The sequence below is a fragment of the Aythya fuligula genome, chromosome 29 (genome assembly GCF_009819795.1).
Source record: "Aythya fuligula isolate bAytFul2 chromosome 29, bAytFul2.pri, whole genome shotgun sequence".
Taxonomy (NCBI): domain Eukaryota; kingdom Metazoa; phylum Chordata; class Aves; order Anseriformes; family Anatidae; genus Aythya; species Aythya fuligula.
The window spans coordinates 2,494,650-2,510,438 of record NC_045587.1 but is presented as its reverse complement, the minus strand read 5'-3'; the positions used below and the strand labels follow the sequence as shown (position 1 = coordinate 2,510,438).

The window sequence follows — 15,789 nt, the reverse complement described above, 5'->3', positions numbered from 1 at the left end:
CTCCTCTCTCACCTCGCCGGCTCCCAGCTTATTCTCAGCTCCTCAGCTCCCCCAGTAGCAGGAGGTGGCCTGGCTGATGCCCATGACCAGAGGACCGCACGTTCAAGTTGCAGCACCACAACATGGCCTGGGTTGGGGGAGCAGTGGTGGGGAGGCTGGGCTGCCCTGAGCCACCCCAGATCAGGGTGCTCAGCAAGGGAGTTGGGCAGGAAGGTCTGGATTCCAGCAGGAGCGGGGCTGAGAGGCCATGGCACAGGGGTTGAGAGGAATCCGTGGGCAGATCTGAAAGGGGAAAGAGGTGTGCAGGAGGCCAGGGCAGAGAGGACTTGCAGATTCAGCACCGCCCTGATGCTTCAGCCTCGGGAGGAGAAAATGCCTTGGCAGGGCTCACGCCTGGCAGCAGCTCTCCAGCTCTTGCGCTGCCAAGGAGGAGCTGGGAGGAGGAGGAGTCCCGCACAGCACCCATCTTGCCCCCAGGCCTCCTCCGGTGGCAGGTTAGGTACAGCCGCAGGCATCAACGATCATGTCGGGGATGTCAGTCTTGACGATGTTGCTGTCCCGGTCATAGTAGAGCAGGGAGAGGGGGCGACGCTGTGTGGGCACGCAGCAGGAGTCCACGGCTGCATCTGCGTTGTTGGCTTTGATGAGGTTGAGGACGGCTGTGTGGAAGGAGGCAGCAAGGCCAGGGATCCCAGCCATGTGCAAAGGGCAGAGCCCTGCACAGTAGTTCATGTGATATCCCTCTGGCTGGATGATCCAGTCCTCCCAGCCGATCTCCTTGAAGTCCACGAAGAATTCCTTGCGGCAGCACATCCGCGAGTCCCCGCTGCAGTCAATGCCGCGTCGCTGGACCCGATGGGGCGTCCTGTCCCGGGCCTGGGCTGCCACAAACGGCCAGTGGGAATCGCTGTGGCCAGCCAGAAGGGGAGGCCCGGAGTCCTCAACCATTTCCAGCTCCACCGTCAGCCTCCTGCTCCCTTGGCTGAAGAGGCTCTGGACAGCTTGGCCCACATCCAGCGTGGCCCAGCCAGCCCTCTGCACCTCCAGCAACGTCTTGCTGACCATGGTCATGTTCAGCCCCGTCAGGTCTGGCTGCAAAAGCTTCACCGTGACCTGGTGCGTCCCAGGGCCAGGGGATGCCCAGAACAGGTAGAGGTTGGCTTGCAGGATCTCGGTGCCCTCACCCAGCTCCTGGGTGAAGTGGAAATGCAGGAGAGTTCTGCGGGAAGTAGAGGACCCTGCGCACAGGACCAAAAGCAGAGTCAGGAGGTGGCGGGGAGGAGGGTCTCCCAGCCTGGGAGCACCAAAGCAGAGCAGATGGGAAGCACGTCTAAACCAGGGAGTGGGAAGCAGGACATGGGGGGTGTCAAGGGGCCCTCACTTTCCAGCACTGCTCTGCTTCTCCTTCTGCCGCTGCTCTGAAGTAGCAGCACCTGGGCCTGGTGCTTAATGCAGCAACCTGGCCTGGCTCCACCTTCTCTGCCCCGAGATCCCCCTTGTCAGGGAAGCTGCTGAGAGTTTTGGAGAAGGTTATCTGGCTGTGTAAACCAGCCCTGGATTTAAGGCGGTCACGCCAACTCGCACCGCCGGCACCACCTCTACTTTCCATGGCTGGAACCACCACTGGCTCCTGCACGTCCCACTCAGCAGCAGCAGCATTTTGGGGTTGCCAGGCTTCCTCACAAAGGAGGGGGAGCGATGAATGCCCTCCTCTGCGGTCTGGCACAGCACAGCAGGGCAAGAGGTTGGACCCGTGGCTCATGCCTGCTCCTTCGTTTCCAGCAGATGTTCTGCTGAGCTGGGAGACATCTCCACATTGCCCTCATGTGCAGGAACACAATGTGCCATGGAGGAGCATTGTTCCCAGAGGTATTCAAGGACAAAGCAAGCCCCCAATATCCCACAGCAGCCATGCAAAACACACAAAGGCCTGCAAGGGGTGCGTGTTCCCCCCAGCACCTCACTGAACAGCAGCTTGGTCTGGGCAGTGACAGCTTGGGAGGATGGTCTGCAGGGTGCAGGGCCTATTCTGCCTCTTTCCAAAGGCTGCATTTGCCTGGGAGTGGGGGTACAGGACCCCGCTTTTCCAGTGATGCCTGTAAAGGACCCCTGAGCATGTTTTGTGGAGCTCTCTCTACCCAGGAAGGCAGCCGATTCCAGAGCGCCACGTGGCAGCCCACCACTTTGGTTAGGAAAAACACTGCAGGGAGCAGATGGGCTTTGGAATTGACTCCACGGATGATGAACTTCTGGGGAACCGGGGCCTGAAATCACACTTTGATTAACCTGGCTACCTGACCCACCCACCTCTAGCACAAGCGGGGAAGGTCCAAGAGAAACGGACAACTTAACGAGACCCCGCAGCCTGTCCTTGCTCCCACCCATCCCCTTGCCCCCACAAATCACTGAGAGGGGCCCCGGGGTCTCCACGGTGCTTCCCCTCCCGTGGTGAGGGGTGGCTGCTCAGGGCAAGCTGGGGACGTGGGTGCAAAGGTTCTGTCCATGGAGCGTCCCGGTGCCAGCCCCTTAGTGCCTGCAGGCGCTCAGTGCCCCTGTGCGGGGCTCTCAAGGTACCTGTGCCCAGGAAAAAAAAACTCTCAGCACCTTCCCCGCATCCCACCATGCCCCCCACCCGTGGGGTCCCGTCCCACCACGCCCACAGGGTCCGGGGGTTCTGCACACACCTGACTCGGCAAAGCTCAGGATCTCGTAGTGCTGCACACCCGGCACAGGGGGTGGGTGAGGGACGCTGCCGGCATGGAGCACCCCTGGGGCGACGGGCGCGTCGGTGCGCTGCACCCGCATCCTGCGCAGAGCGGTCAGCAGGGCCCCCCGGGACGTGGGCTGGGTGATGTTGGGCCTGTCCGGCAAGCGGAGCTTGGAGAGGATGCTCTGCTTCGCCAGCGCGATGAGGATGTCCCGCTGCGTGGCGGGGGCCAGGGCCGCCAGCCCGCAGGCTGGGCACCACACTCCCTTGGCGGCTGCCATCCTCAGAAGGCTCAGGAGCAGGAAAGCCACAGTGGCCGTCATCCCCGGTGCCGGCAGCTGACAATTCGGGGGTCCCAGCACACCAGGTTCCTCAAACCGTCCCGATAAACCCAAGTCAAACCGGGACAGCAGAGCTGGTGCCGGGAGAGCGGCGGTAGGGCAGTGGTGCTGCAGCCGGCAGGAAGGGCTTGTTTTCCCGATGTGACCGCAAATATTGGCTGATCCCGGGCAAGATAAACGCCCCTGTGATCCCACAGGAGCCTTTCCTGGGCACGGGGCAGCCGCGGGTGCTGCTCTCCCCAGGGTTAAGGTGGACTCGAGCAGTGGGTGCTCGCCCATGCACCCGGGGCACCGGTGCCCACTTGGAGCTGGGGTTTGGAGCTGTGAATGGGGGGCACCGGGCCGGTGCCCTGGGGTACTGCTGAGGGAGTCCCGAAGCTGTGGCAGCCCACCTGTGAGTGGGGGTCTCCACGGATGCTGAGGGCAGATGGGGGAGATCCCCGTGGTGTGGGGCTGCTGGGCAGCTGGGGGGGGGGCAGCGGGGGGGTGCTCACGGAATCTGGGGGAGATCCTGGGCAGCCAGGGGGCATCCCTGGACGGGGGCGGGGGTGGCTCAGGGCAGACGAGGGGGGGGCTCTTGGGCAGCTGGGGGGGGGGTCGTGGGCAGCCGGGGGGACCCTGAGCAGTGGGGGGGGCTCCTGGGAAGCTGCGGGGAGCTCTCGCTGGGCAGCCAGGGGGGGCTGTGGACAGAGGAGGGGGACGCCTGGGCAGCTGAAGGGGGGGTCCTGGGCAGCCAGGGGGGCTCTGGGCAGCGCGGAGACCCCCGGGTACACCGGGGGGGGGGGGGAGGGGTCTGCCCTCGCGTGGGGCCCGCCCCCAGCCCGAAGGGGGGCGGGGCCTACGGGCGCTAGGGGGCGGAGTCCGGAAGCGCAGCCCCACCCCCCGCTCCGAACCCCGCCCTCTCCTCATCTGGGGCCCCGCCCCCTCCAGGCCTCCCCCGCACCAGGGGGCGCCTCCGTCCCCCGGTTGCCATGACAACGGCGGCCCGGCGGGCGCGTCGCGGTGACGTAATACGCACGGAGCGGTGACGCAGCGCGCCTGGGGCCCGCCCTCCTTCCCTTCCCTTCCCTCCCCTGCCCTGCCCTGCCCCTCCCCTCCCTCCTCCCCTCCGCCCGCCCCTCCCCCTCCCTTCCCGTTCCGGTCCCTCCCCGCCTCCCCCGCGCCGCTCGCCCCGCGCCCCCCTCCCGCTCCGCCGCCCCGCCCGGGCGGCCCGCGCTGGCCCAGGCCCGGCCCCGGGGTGGCGGCGGAGGCGGCGGCAGCGGCCCCGGCCCCGGCCCCGGCCCCGGCCCGGCGGCGCAGGGCCCGGCCCGGCCCGGTGAGTGCGGGGTGGACGGGGGGAGGCGGGAGGCCGGGAACGGAACCGGGAGCGAGACCGGGGCAGGGGCTGGGAACGGAGCGAGGCAGGGAGCGGGGCCGGGGCCGACACCGGCACCGAGACCGGGCTGGGAGCCGTCGGGGCGCCGGGCCGCTTACCCGCTCGCTGCCCCCGGGACCGGCCCGGCCGCGTGTCTCCGGCCTCCAGGGCGAGCCCCGGCGGCGCACTCCCGGTCCCTGCCGGGTCCCCGCCACCGGGAGCAGGCGGCGGAGCACCGGCTCTGCCCGGCCCCGCGCCCCGTTGAGGCGGAGCAGCAACAGGTGAGCGGGGCCCGGCGCCGCCATGGCCGCGGGTGCCCCGGGAGCGCGGGGAGGGGACCCGGGCCCGCAGCGGCGGAGCCTTCGCCTGGACACGCGGCCCTGGAAACCCCCCCCCCCCCCCCGCCGCCAGGGTAGGGCCACGGGGAGCCGGGGGGCTCCGGGGGTGCTGAGGGGGGTGCTCGGGGGGATTTCTGTGGCCCCGTGTTCTCTGTCGTGCGGCGGGCGTAAATCCTCGCCGTGCTTTTGGCTGGGAAGCGTTGGAGCTTGGTGCTTGTGGCCGGGTGTCGGGGCCGGGCGCTGTTCTGGCGCCGAGGCTCCCAGGTAAGTTGCTGTTGTTCCCGGGGGGCCCCTTCAGCTGTTTGGAGCGGGGTCCCCCCGAGCTCCTCGTGTGCTGTGGAAATGGATGTGACGGGGGGGTTGCTACCTCTCTTCTGTCCCCCATTTTGTGAACCGCTTTTTCATCCCGTTCCTCACATTCTGTATTATATCTTCAATTGATGGCAACCTTTTCCAGTTATTGTTCTTTCTGGCCTCTCTCTTCTTGTTTTAAGAAGCTGAGCCTGGGTCTATGCTGCTGCACTGGTCTCTGGTTTTATAAGGGGCTTGATAACATCTCTTTCAGAAGCCCCAGGAAGGGTGTGTGCCTTTCAGAAGAGAATCCAACCTGTGCCAACACCTTGTCGATAGGCAAGGCTCTAGCCAGTTGATGACTGGTTTATTGAGGGAGGTCTGCAAGCCCTAATGGGTTTCTGCTTCACTTTTATTATGGATCGCTCTGTTACTGACCAGCTGTTAGGCTGCGGAGAATCTGAACTGGCCTGAGCTCAACTGCTTCTGCCCTGCCTGCTCTCTGTATACTTTTCTGTCTTTTATGAGGCTTCAGTGCTGTCAAAAGAGGTCTGGGGGGGGGGGGAAAAATTCTAATCATTTATGCTGATATCTTAAGTAGATGTGCCTTAGTAGTAGGGTTTGTAAGGTAATGAGCTCCAGTGTCAGGAACACGGAGCCAGCCTCTGGCAGAAGCTGCTCAAGTGCAGAGCTTCCAACTGTCCAGGATAAGGCTTTATTTTCCCTAGAGCTCAAGGATGCGGCTGGAATTGTGAATAGAAAGAAACCCTGAGTTTATTATTGCTTCTGCTGCTTTTGCAGCCTCTGTTTGTTCAAAGTGATCCATTAGAATCTGAACCACAGCTGAAGAGGATTCAGACATGACGGGAGCTGGAAACACAAAGCTAGCCTTAATCCTGCACGTGTTGCTGAGTAGATGCAGATTCCTGTCTGTCTTCAGTTTTGGAGCAAAGTCAAAGTTTAAAAAGCGGGAGAAGGGTACTGAAAAGAAGTGTTGGTAAAGGAAGATAACGTGCTTGGGGAGCTGGAAACATTGCCAAGCTTTGGTGTCTGTTTATCACCAAACAAAGGATAGGCTGAAGAACTATATCCTAACGGTAGCAAAAGGGAGGGAAACCCTTTGGCAGAGTTCTGTGGCCGCTGCTTCAAAACCTGGGGAATACCAGCAGCAGAGCTGCCCTTACCTGCCAGCTGTGCTGGTGACACTGGCTGGTGTTACAAAGAAGATACTCGAGAGGAGAGCAGGACATAGTCCACAGATATCCCGTGCCATTGCCCTGTGCAAGAATTATTTTCTTCTATCTGCATGAGGAGCAATGGGAGTGTGTTGTAGCACCTCATCTGCTCGTCAAAAGCAAACGCCTGCCCGTGTACAGATCAAAATGCTGTGCCCTTGCTGATTCCAAGTCTCTGTCTTGGTGTTCCTTTTCCCGCTGACAGCATGCAAAGAAATTCCATGTGTGGCTGGTCTCAGTTTGGTTTTCTCTCACTGGTACTTGCTGAGAATCTCACCTCATCTCTTGCTTCGACCTGTTCTCCATCTCCCTTTGAGACCTGGGGGTCTGGTTCCCTGTAGTAGCTTCAGGTAGTTCCAATTCCTTACGCTCCGTTCTTCTGTCCTGTTTGATTCCTGTAGGCTGTTAAGGCTGACTGGCATAACCTCTGTGTCCTTCTCCTTGAATTCAAGCTAGAAATTCTCCATTAAACCGTACCAAGGATACCTGTAGTAATCTTCCTGCCTTACTGAATGACAATTCAGTAGTTTGCAGTTGGCTTGCTGAATTTTTTTCCCCAACAGATGTTCTCTTAGGGTCTCGCTTCTCCCATCCACAGCTCTTTGTATTTTCAGTGCGCTATTAAACATTTATTTCTAAAGATTTCCTCCTGTTCATTCCTGTTTCTTTGGAATATAAGGATGGATTCTATGTACACAGAAACTTCGGAAGCTTATTCCAGTATGTGTGTATGTGTATATTTACAAATATGAGGGTATTTTTGACAGTCTGGATGATGAGGAAAGACATCAGACTGATTATTTTTTTCTCTGTCCACCAAGCTGGCACAGTGTGATGTTTGATGGCAGCTTCACTGGATAGTAAACCATTACTTCAGACTCCAGGGATTGCACAAGTGAGGATGGATCTCAACAGGTTGCTTGCAGTGATGATGCTTTGCTGGAGACAGCCACCTGGCTTTTGAGGAGCTGGATTAAGACTCCCAACTCAACTCATGCCAGTTGTGAAGGAGAAACATCACTTGGATATGGTCCGTTCTCTGATCTCTCCCCCTGCTCAGGAGTGGGGACTGACTGGGGACTGGTGCCCTGGAGGTGAGTAGGATCTGGAGCCAACTGACCCCCTAGCCATCAGGCTTTGCAGTTTTGCCCCAGTGGTTCCTGAGGGCCAGTTCGAGCTACCCGCATAGCACGAGCGTGATGAAACCTGGAGTGATTTAACAATATCAGACTTCGGTTTGTAGCACCGTCTTCATCTTTGGTGAATCTTAATGGCCTTGATTGCTCACACCTTCCTCAGACCAAAACTGAGAAGCTATATTCTGTGGTGTAGCTGTAACTAGGCTTCTCTCCATCCAGAGATGGAGTTAGTCGAGTGCTGCATTTAGATTCGGCTGCCTGACCTGTGAGCGTCAGGTCTCTAGGTTGGTAGGATGTTCGGTGGAGTGAAATTAAAGGAACTCATTTCCTTTGATTTCTCACTAGGCATCTTCATCGTGGCTTGCTGTTTTGGGGCAAGATCTGCGGTCCCCCAGGGTACTAGATGTTGGGCTAGAAGAAGCAGGTGCTGCTTGCCAGGACGTAATGCATCTTGCAGCAGCCTGTGTCCTCTCACATCTGTGAGCTGCAGCTGTAGAATTACATACCTGTGGATCGTCTCTTGATGAGGTGGCAGAGGAAGCCAGTCTGTCCATATCCTCATTTGGAGGGGTCTCTTGGGGTCTCAGCCACAATCTGATTTACCCAGGCGTGGTGCTTTCATTAAGTGAGCTCAGATTTTCTGGGCCCAGCATTACCTAGGGGTTTTTTCAGCAGCCTGCTCTGTGGAGTGCAGGACTATATGCTATGCTGACAATTAAAGTTAATCCATTCTTGGTGCAAGTACTGCATTTCTCAAACAGTTGCTCCAGGCTTCCTGCAGACTCACTGCTAGGTGAGTGGTTTACAGTTGTTTACATTGGGCTTAAGTTTTCGAGGTCGTCTTGTGGCCGAGAGCAGTCCCAGGGTATTTTGACTGCACTGTGCCGCACCAAACTAGAAACGTGATGCAGCTGGTTTGAACAGCATAGTGTTTTGTGTGGTTTTGGGGCTTGTGTGATGAGGAGGGTCTAGACCCAGCAAACGAGGCTTGGAGGGGGGCACTGCACGTGTCTGAAACTGCGCTGATGTGGCTAACATCAGGCGTTATGTCACCTGTTGAGTTCAACTCACGTGACTTTACTCAACTAAAACAAGACATGCAAAAGCCGAGGGCTGTGAGTAAACTAACACTTCCTAAAGTAACGTGGATTTATACAGAAAGCAAGCGAAGTCTCAGAGAACTTACAAAATGACGTGCAGTCACTTCCTCTGTGGCTGGGAAACGCTTGCGTAAGGATCTGGGATTCTGCCACAGCTTGGAGGAGGCAGTGCCAGGAGAAAGGGGCAGCAGCATCGCTCGGTCTCATAGCAGCTGAAGGAGTACTCATCGCTTCTGCCTGTCCCAGTTGTAGTTGTCTCAGGTTGTCTCCAACAAGCCTTGAAAAAAGCTTGGATAGAATAGAGGGGTCAACTGAATTAGAGGGGAAGGAGAACGGCCAGGAGTTGGTCAGGGGACAGGCAGGCTCACTTGTTGAGGGATGCCTGAGGAGCAGAGCAGGGCGGCGTGCCCACACCAGATCCCTAAACCCCTTCCTCCAGGCATTCTGCAGCGCCTCTTGTTCTGCCCCTGATATCCTATCCTCTTGTCAGAGTGCAGATGCATCAAGTTCCCCTTATAGTAGTGATGCCATTTGTGTTGCTAAATTTAAGATTGTGTCAGTGTTTCTATTCTAAAGCTCTGTTTTCAGGGGGAAGGTGTATAAATCACCCACTTAATGAAATAGTAATAATAACCTGAAGGATTGGTTCCAGACTTACCTTCCGTTCAGTGCTTAAACATTTTTCTGTTGTCTTCAGCTACACTACCCTGCTCTCCAGTTATTTGTAAAGGCGATGTATGAGCCAAAGCTTTCTCTGATTAAAGTGGAGCTTGGATTTCACCTGCTGTGTTCCAGCATTCCCATCTATCTACTTTAAATTTTATTTCTTGTCTTTCTTTCTGTGGTAGATGGTGACAGATAAAGAAAGGAATTAGTGTGCTGGAGAAATGTTAACTCCAAGTCATTTTGTCATGGCGTAATTCCTGTGTAGAATCAGGTGGGGGAACAGAGAATGCTTTCATGCCGAAATGGGTTGTTTGAGAAGTGTGAATCTGTCATGCAAAGAGTCGTGTGAAAAGTGTGAAGAATGCATCAAGGTAGTCCCAGCACAGATGTTTGCTAGTATATATTCACATACACAGTGTATTTCACCTCATTATGTATCACTTAATGGTAAGCTTCAACTATATCAATGCTAATTGAAGCACTTGATTTATTTTTTTCTTTTTTGAGAAGAGGCAGCTGCAGGGTCAGAACTTACAACTTGTTTTTCAGCCCCTAAACCTAATAAAAGGCAGAAGGCATCTGTGTCTCTTTGCTGTTGACATAGCCCTGGCAGGGAAGTGTAATCCTGGGAGGAAGTAAGTGCTGTAACCCAAATGACTCTTACCTTTGGTCTGGATCTTTTTTGTTTTCGTTTTTTTTTTTTTTTTTTTCTTTAATTACGTGTTTTGGTAGTGCATCTTAAAGGGTAGCATATCTTAAAGAGTTGGAGAGGTCAGAGAAATAAGTGGCAGTGATGATTGATGCTCCTGGGTCCATGGCGAGTGAGAGGGGTGCTTCAGCTGATGCTGTGCTTGCGGCTTGCTAACTGAGGCTGAAGTTTCGAATAGGTAGAATGGTTAGTTTGGGGTTTGGATTCTGTTTCCAGCTTATGTCGATACCGATCTAATAATAACATGCTGTCCTTCTCCTGGTTTCTTTCGCCTGAGGATTCCAGTTCCTTAGGAACAGCAGTTGCCCTGGGAGATGAGGTGAGTGAGTGGTGCTGCCATACTGTTCAGGAGCTCGTAGCATGGCACTGAAGCGACTGTACTTGAGAAGAGCCCAGAGTCCTGCTCTTCGATCACCACCTGTGCCTGAGTGAGCTGTTATCACGGCTTCCTCTTCCTGGGGCCAGATATGACCGAATGGCTGCATTTGCTGGTAGCTTTTCCACGTGCCTGTTGCAGTTTTTTTGAAGTGTACATTTCTGGAAGCTAATGTGAGTGAAATAGGCTCTTTTAGAGCGATACGCTTATTTTGATGCTCTGTATTTTTGGTGGCCTACCATAGTTTCTTTCTTGCAGAGGTGCTGACAGCCCTGGATATCTGGGTGCCCTGTGTTGGGTGTCACTGGTTTTGATGGACCTCACGGGTGGGTGCAGCACCTCCAGCTGGCAGAGCCGTGTCTGCACTGTTGCTGGAGGTCGGGCTGTGGGAGGAAGTTTAGAGCTGCTCTAATTTGTAGGTTCCTTTCCTCTCTGCAATGGAGTACAAAGAGTTGGTGTTTGGATAGTCTCTGTCCCCAGGAAGCAGCTAGTTTTGCCTGGTTTACATCAGTGTAGATGTTCATTTGAGCTGATCCTTTCCAGTACTTCAGATAAGGTAGAAAGGGTGTTTGCAATGATTTTTTTTTTTTTATCAACAACTGAAGGCTAGCTCTCTGGCTTACCTGTGGGTTGTGAATTAGAGGTAATTAATGCCACTCTGTACCTTCTGGTATCAAAGAAGTTTTGCTTTGTATCTCTGCTGAGGTACCCCAGCTCTGAGGACCAAGCACGGTGACTATGGACAACAAGCAGCAGAGACTTACTACCACTCTTACGTTCAGCAGTCATAAGGCATTCAAAATACTTTTGACTTGTTTAACAAGCAAAAGTGCTGGCAAAAGAGATGTTGCTGCTCAGCGTTGTTCCATAACGTAGCAATGGATTATTACAACATCCAAACAGTGTTGTGTTCCACGCCTGCTTTGGCACCATTGTAGAGACTTGGCCAATTCAAGCTCCTGGCGGTCTTGTAATGTGGATCATCAGCTCCTAGATCCACTGATAGTCCAGTGCGTGTCCTGATGTTTACTGGGATGTCCTTTCTTTCCGGATACTTTGGGGTCATGCAGGGACGAGCTGCCTGGCAGCATTAAAGTGCAGATACCTAAATCAATTGTGTACCTCCCAACAACTTCCATTATTCTGCTAAATTTAGCCCAAGTAGAGCTGTGGCAAAACAGATCTCTGGGGACTTCAGCGAGTATCCAGGTAGACAATATGCAGTCTCCCCAAGTAGTAGAGGAGGGAGGTAGCCTCATAGAAGCTCTCATCTGCTGCCCAACTGGTTTTATTCAATCGAAATTCAACACACAAGCAGAACAATGTACATGTCTGTTCCCAGTGCCAGCTGTCCAACAGCTTGGTTTCAGGCGAGAGGTTGTACTGATCACTCGGACTCGATGTCATGTCTTCCTTCTGCATCATATCACAGGAGTTTTGCAGCTTGGACCCTCCCGTCCAAAAAGCAGGTGTGGAGCCATGCTGCTGTCAGACCTGGGCGATCTCAATGGGCTGCTAGCGTGCAAGGCTCTCCGTGTGTTTTGACTTGGGCACTTCAGCTTTTTGTCTGTCTTCTTACTGTTTGGATTATTATTGTCCCTTTGTAAAAAGGGGAACTATGGCTGCTGTTTAGAAAGGAAGCAGGAGTCAGAGTACCAGGGCTTGTTGGCTGTGTGGGTACAGCTGCGCGTGGCCTCCTGGTGGCATGAGCAGTGGCTGCAACACAGCACTTCTCTAGGGGAAATCTAGGGGCAATCCTGGATATGTGGATAGACTGGGTGAAGAACTCAGTAAGAGCAGCCCTGCAGAGAAGGACTTGGGGGTTCTGATGGATGAAAAGCTCCATATGAGCTGGCCATGCATGCTTGCAGCCCAGAAGGCCAACTGCATCCTGGGCTGCATCAAGAGAGGGGTGGCCAGCAGGGGAAGGAGTTGATTGTCCCCCTCTACTCTGCTCTTGGAGGCCTCATTTGGAGTGCTGTACCCAGGTCTGGAGCCCCCAGCACAAGAAGGATGTGGGGCTATTAGAGCGGGCCCAGAGGAGGGCCACAAAAATGATCTGGGGGTGGAGCACCTCTCCTGTAAAGAAAGGCTGAGAGAGCTGGGGGTGTTCAGCTTCCGGAAGAGAAGGCTCTGGGGGACCTCATTGCAACCTTTCAGTACTTAAAGGAGGCTCATCAAAACGATGGAGAGCAACTCTTTGCTCTCAGTCAGATATTGACAGGACAAGGGGGAATAGTTTTGAACTAAATGAGGGGAGATTTAGATCAGAGGTTCCGAGGAAACTCTTCACTCAGAGGTGGTGAGACGCTGGAACAGGTTGCCCAGAGAGGTTGTGGGTGCCCCATCCCTGGAGGTGTTCAAGGACAGGTTAGATGAGGCCCTGGGCAACCTGATCTAGAGGGTGGCATCTCTGCCCATGGCGAGGGGGCTGGAATAAGATAATCTTTGAGGTCCTTTCCAACACGAGCCATTCTGTGATTCTATGAAATCCATCTCCTAGTGTGGGAGGAGGTGGGGGAAAGCTTTGAGATCATCTATTAGGGTAGCAGCAAGAGGAAGGGCTGATAATTCCAAGCCCATGTCTGTCAGTGCTGGGATTCCCTTGCATGTGTGTTGTCAATGGGGCGCATGCAGATTTATGGTCGTCTATAAAGCCCAGTTTCATTATGTATTGCGAGCACAAGCTGTCTTTGTGTAGTGCAGACTGAGTCACTGCTGCCTCCCAGTGAATTTCTGTGATGATTATTGAGTGTGGGCAGATGCAGCCTACTCTTTATGCCAGCTCTCTTATATATTTTTTTAATGAAGTTATAAAATTCTTATATTGCTTTGACATCCTTTTCTTTGAGAAACTAATTTCTTCTGAGCTGAGTTTAGACACAAGAACTGCTTTATTATGGAAGGTGTTCCCTGTATCTCAGAGACTGACCTCTTTGGGGAAGCTTCAGGTATGCTGCCTATTAGAAAATAGGATCCTGCCCTGTCTGTTTCCCCATGGCCAAACCAAGACAAGCAGGTGCTTCGGAGCCCACTCCTCCTGTCGTGGCTTCTCACTAGGAAAGAAAGGAAGGAAGCAGAATGAAGATCTAGAACATGGGGAAAATGCAGAGGGGTGGTCTAGATCCTGTGCCTGCAGCTGGGTGAGGTTGTTCAAACCGTAAAGCTTCTTTCCACCTTTAAAATTACAGAAGCTCAAAAGCTGAGTGTCTGCTCCGAGCTGTGTTGTTCCCCCGTGTCAGGTTTGGACCCGGGACTGAGATGGTTTGGGCTCCTTTGAGCAGGGGCACGGGGCTGACAGTAGCAGGCTCTCTGGGCGTATGTGAAGCCCTGGGCATTGGGCACCTTTTGGAGGTAGCCTCCCCAGCACGTAGCTCCCTGAATCTGGGAAAGTGGCAGATATATCAGCTTTCAGCCGCAATGTTTGTGCGGGCTTTTAGCAGCCTGAGCAGTCTGGCTTTGCTCTGCTGGTAGAGTGAAAGCAACTCCGCACTCTCGCCTGATGCTGTGCTCATATTGGTACAAATGGGCTTCATCTGATACAGCTGCTGCTTGTGGTAGGAGCTCTTCTTAGAGCTGCTCCGAAAATGAAACCTTTGACCTATCGCTGACTCTGTGTTCGGGGTTGTGCCAACATAATTGTAAGAACAAATGAACTGTTTGGTCAGCAGCAGAACTGGTCAGCCTGGCTCCTTAACGATCGGTGTTGTGCGGAGGGATTCTGTGCTAGGGATTGATCTCATGAGTCTGTCTGGCCACTAGTGGGAGCATTAATAGGCTCTCTCTAGCTGGTCAGCTATCAGAAGGCTTTTTTTGAGGTTTTAACTGTTCTGTCAGAGTACCTTCACTGGATCCAGTGTGTTCAAATGTGAGTCGGACAAATATGATACGAACGCAAATACTGTTGGCATAATTGTGTAAGCTTTAACTACCCTCCCTCCCTCAAAAGCATTCTGATAACAGCAAGTTATGATCGAGTTGATCTTGGCAAGCCTTATGGCTTGTGGCTGGGAGGTGTTGCAAAGCCTTTCGGCTTGGCCCAGCAAAGAACAACATCTCACAACCCTGCTGGTTGTGGACAGAGAGCTCAAACCTGGGAATCTTTAAGATTCATCCTGCTGGAACTGCAGGGCACAGCCCTGCGGCTCCTGTTGAAGTGAGCAGGGTACCTGGCTCTGCTGAAGGTGAAAATGCTGTTCTGCTGTTTTGCTGTTCTTTGTTTTTTGTTTTCTTTTGTTTGGTGCTTTTGTGTGTGTGTGGTGTTTGTTTTTTTTTTTGTTGTTTTTTAATTGACTGAGCTTATTTTTCTTGGCTCCAGTTTCATGTGCTTTTGAGGACGTGGCTTTTGAGTTTTGTGGCTGCCTGGGAAATGCCCATTGCTGCTATTGATGTGATACAATACTTGCTTCATTACTTATGTAGAAAAATAGGATAACATGAGGCTTCTTCTGAACTCACTTTGAAGAATGATTACTGCCTGCTTTTATTTTATTTTCTCCATCAAACATATCCTTAATTTAAAATATAACCTCAAAGTTACATGTGAGATTCACACTTTAACGACAGGCACAAAGCTGTAGACTGGACAGTTACCAAATTCTAAATATATTTTTGGGGAGCGGTTCGGGAGGAGAAGCTCTGCTAGAAAAGCATCTCCTCCGTCTGCCTGCTTTAGGAAGCCATGGTCATCCTCATGGGGAAGGGGATCGGCTGCACGATGAGAAGGGATTTGCAGCTTCCACTCTCGAGTTGCATGCTTGTGTCCCCTCAGATTGGTTTCCTGCTTAGAAGAGGAGCCTTTGCTCTAGGCCTGGCATCTGCCAGAGTTACGAACTTCCCAGAATTTAAACCTATTTAAACTCCCATGCCCTTGGTAGGCCACGGTCTGTTGCTCTTACTTTCTATAATAATTTTGGGCCTGGATCCCATAGTCTAGTAAAACACAGTGATTTTGGGGAGGGAGCACTTTGCAACAACTCCTCAAGGAATTGTGTGGTGGTATGCTGCAGAAAGAAACCCCACAGCAGCGTTGGTGGCTAAAAATAACCCAGGAAAATCATGGAATAGGGTTATGAAAGCCTCCTCTCTGACTGAGGTGGGGCAGGGAGTTTGGTTTGATGTCAGACCCAACATGCCAGCAGTGGGTTTGCCTCGTGAATGCGGGTCGCTGGGGCCTGCCTGCTGGAAGTGGCGATGTGTGATTTTGTCAAGAGTAGGGGCGCTTCAGTGGCCTGCTGAAGGAGATCCCAGCTCTTAGGGGTCTTATAAAAAGGATGAAGGAGGACTCTTTACTCAGGTAGATACTGATGGGATAAGGGGGAAGGGTTTTGGATTAAAAGGGGGGAGTTTAGGGGTTAGGAGGAAATTTGTCATTCAGAGGTGGTGAGGTGCTGGAAGAAATGGTGGATGCCCCATCCCTGGAGGCGTTCAAGGCCAGGTTAGATGAGGCCTTGGGCAACCTGATCTAGAGGGTGACATCCCTGTCTATGGCAGGGGGGCTGAAACTGTGTGATGCATGAGGCCCCTTCCAACC

The 15,789-nt window shown here is 53.8% G+C and overlaps 2 protein-coding genes across 3 annotated transcripts in view; one reads left to right on the top strand and one right to left on the bottom strand.

The window, feature by feature from the left end:
- Positions 1–495: 495 nt before the first annotated feature.
- LOC116499991 (inhibin beta C chain-like) lies at positions 496–3,030 on the bottom strand. Its single transcript, XM_032204872.1, has 2 exons — positions 2,685–3,030; positions 496–1,238 (listed from the first exon to the last, which is right to left on the bottom strand). Exons 1-2 carry the CDS (start codon positions 3,028–3,030, stop codon positions 496–498), a joined length of 1,089 nt encoding a protein of 362 aa, XP_032060763.1.
- A 4,156-nt stretch (positions 3,031–7,186) lies between these two features.
- R3HDM2 (R3H domain containing 2) overlaps positions 7,187–15,789 on the top strand; it is a 53,666-nt gene continuing 45,063 nt past the window's right edge. For both annotated transcript variants that reach the window (XM_032204828.1, XM_032204827.1), the window contains exon 1: positions 7,187–7,360. The gene's annotated coding sequence lies outside the window, so the exon portion shown is untranslated. The remainder of the gene's footprint in view (positions 7,361–15,789) is intronic.

Bases quoted from the DNA above. Each gene is read 5' to 3' on its own strand.
- LOC116499991 (XM_032204872.1), bottom strand. From the start codon at position 3,030: ATGACGGCCACTGTGGCTTTCCTGCTCCTGAGCCTTCTGAGGATGGCA. The intron at 1,239-2,684 runs GTGTGTGCAGAA...TCCTGTGCGCAG, and splicing joins CCTGAGCTTTGCCGAGTCAG to GGTCCTCTACTTCCCGCAGA.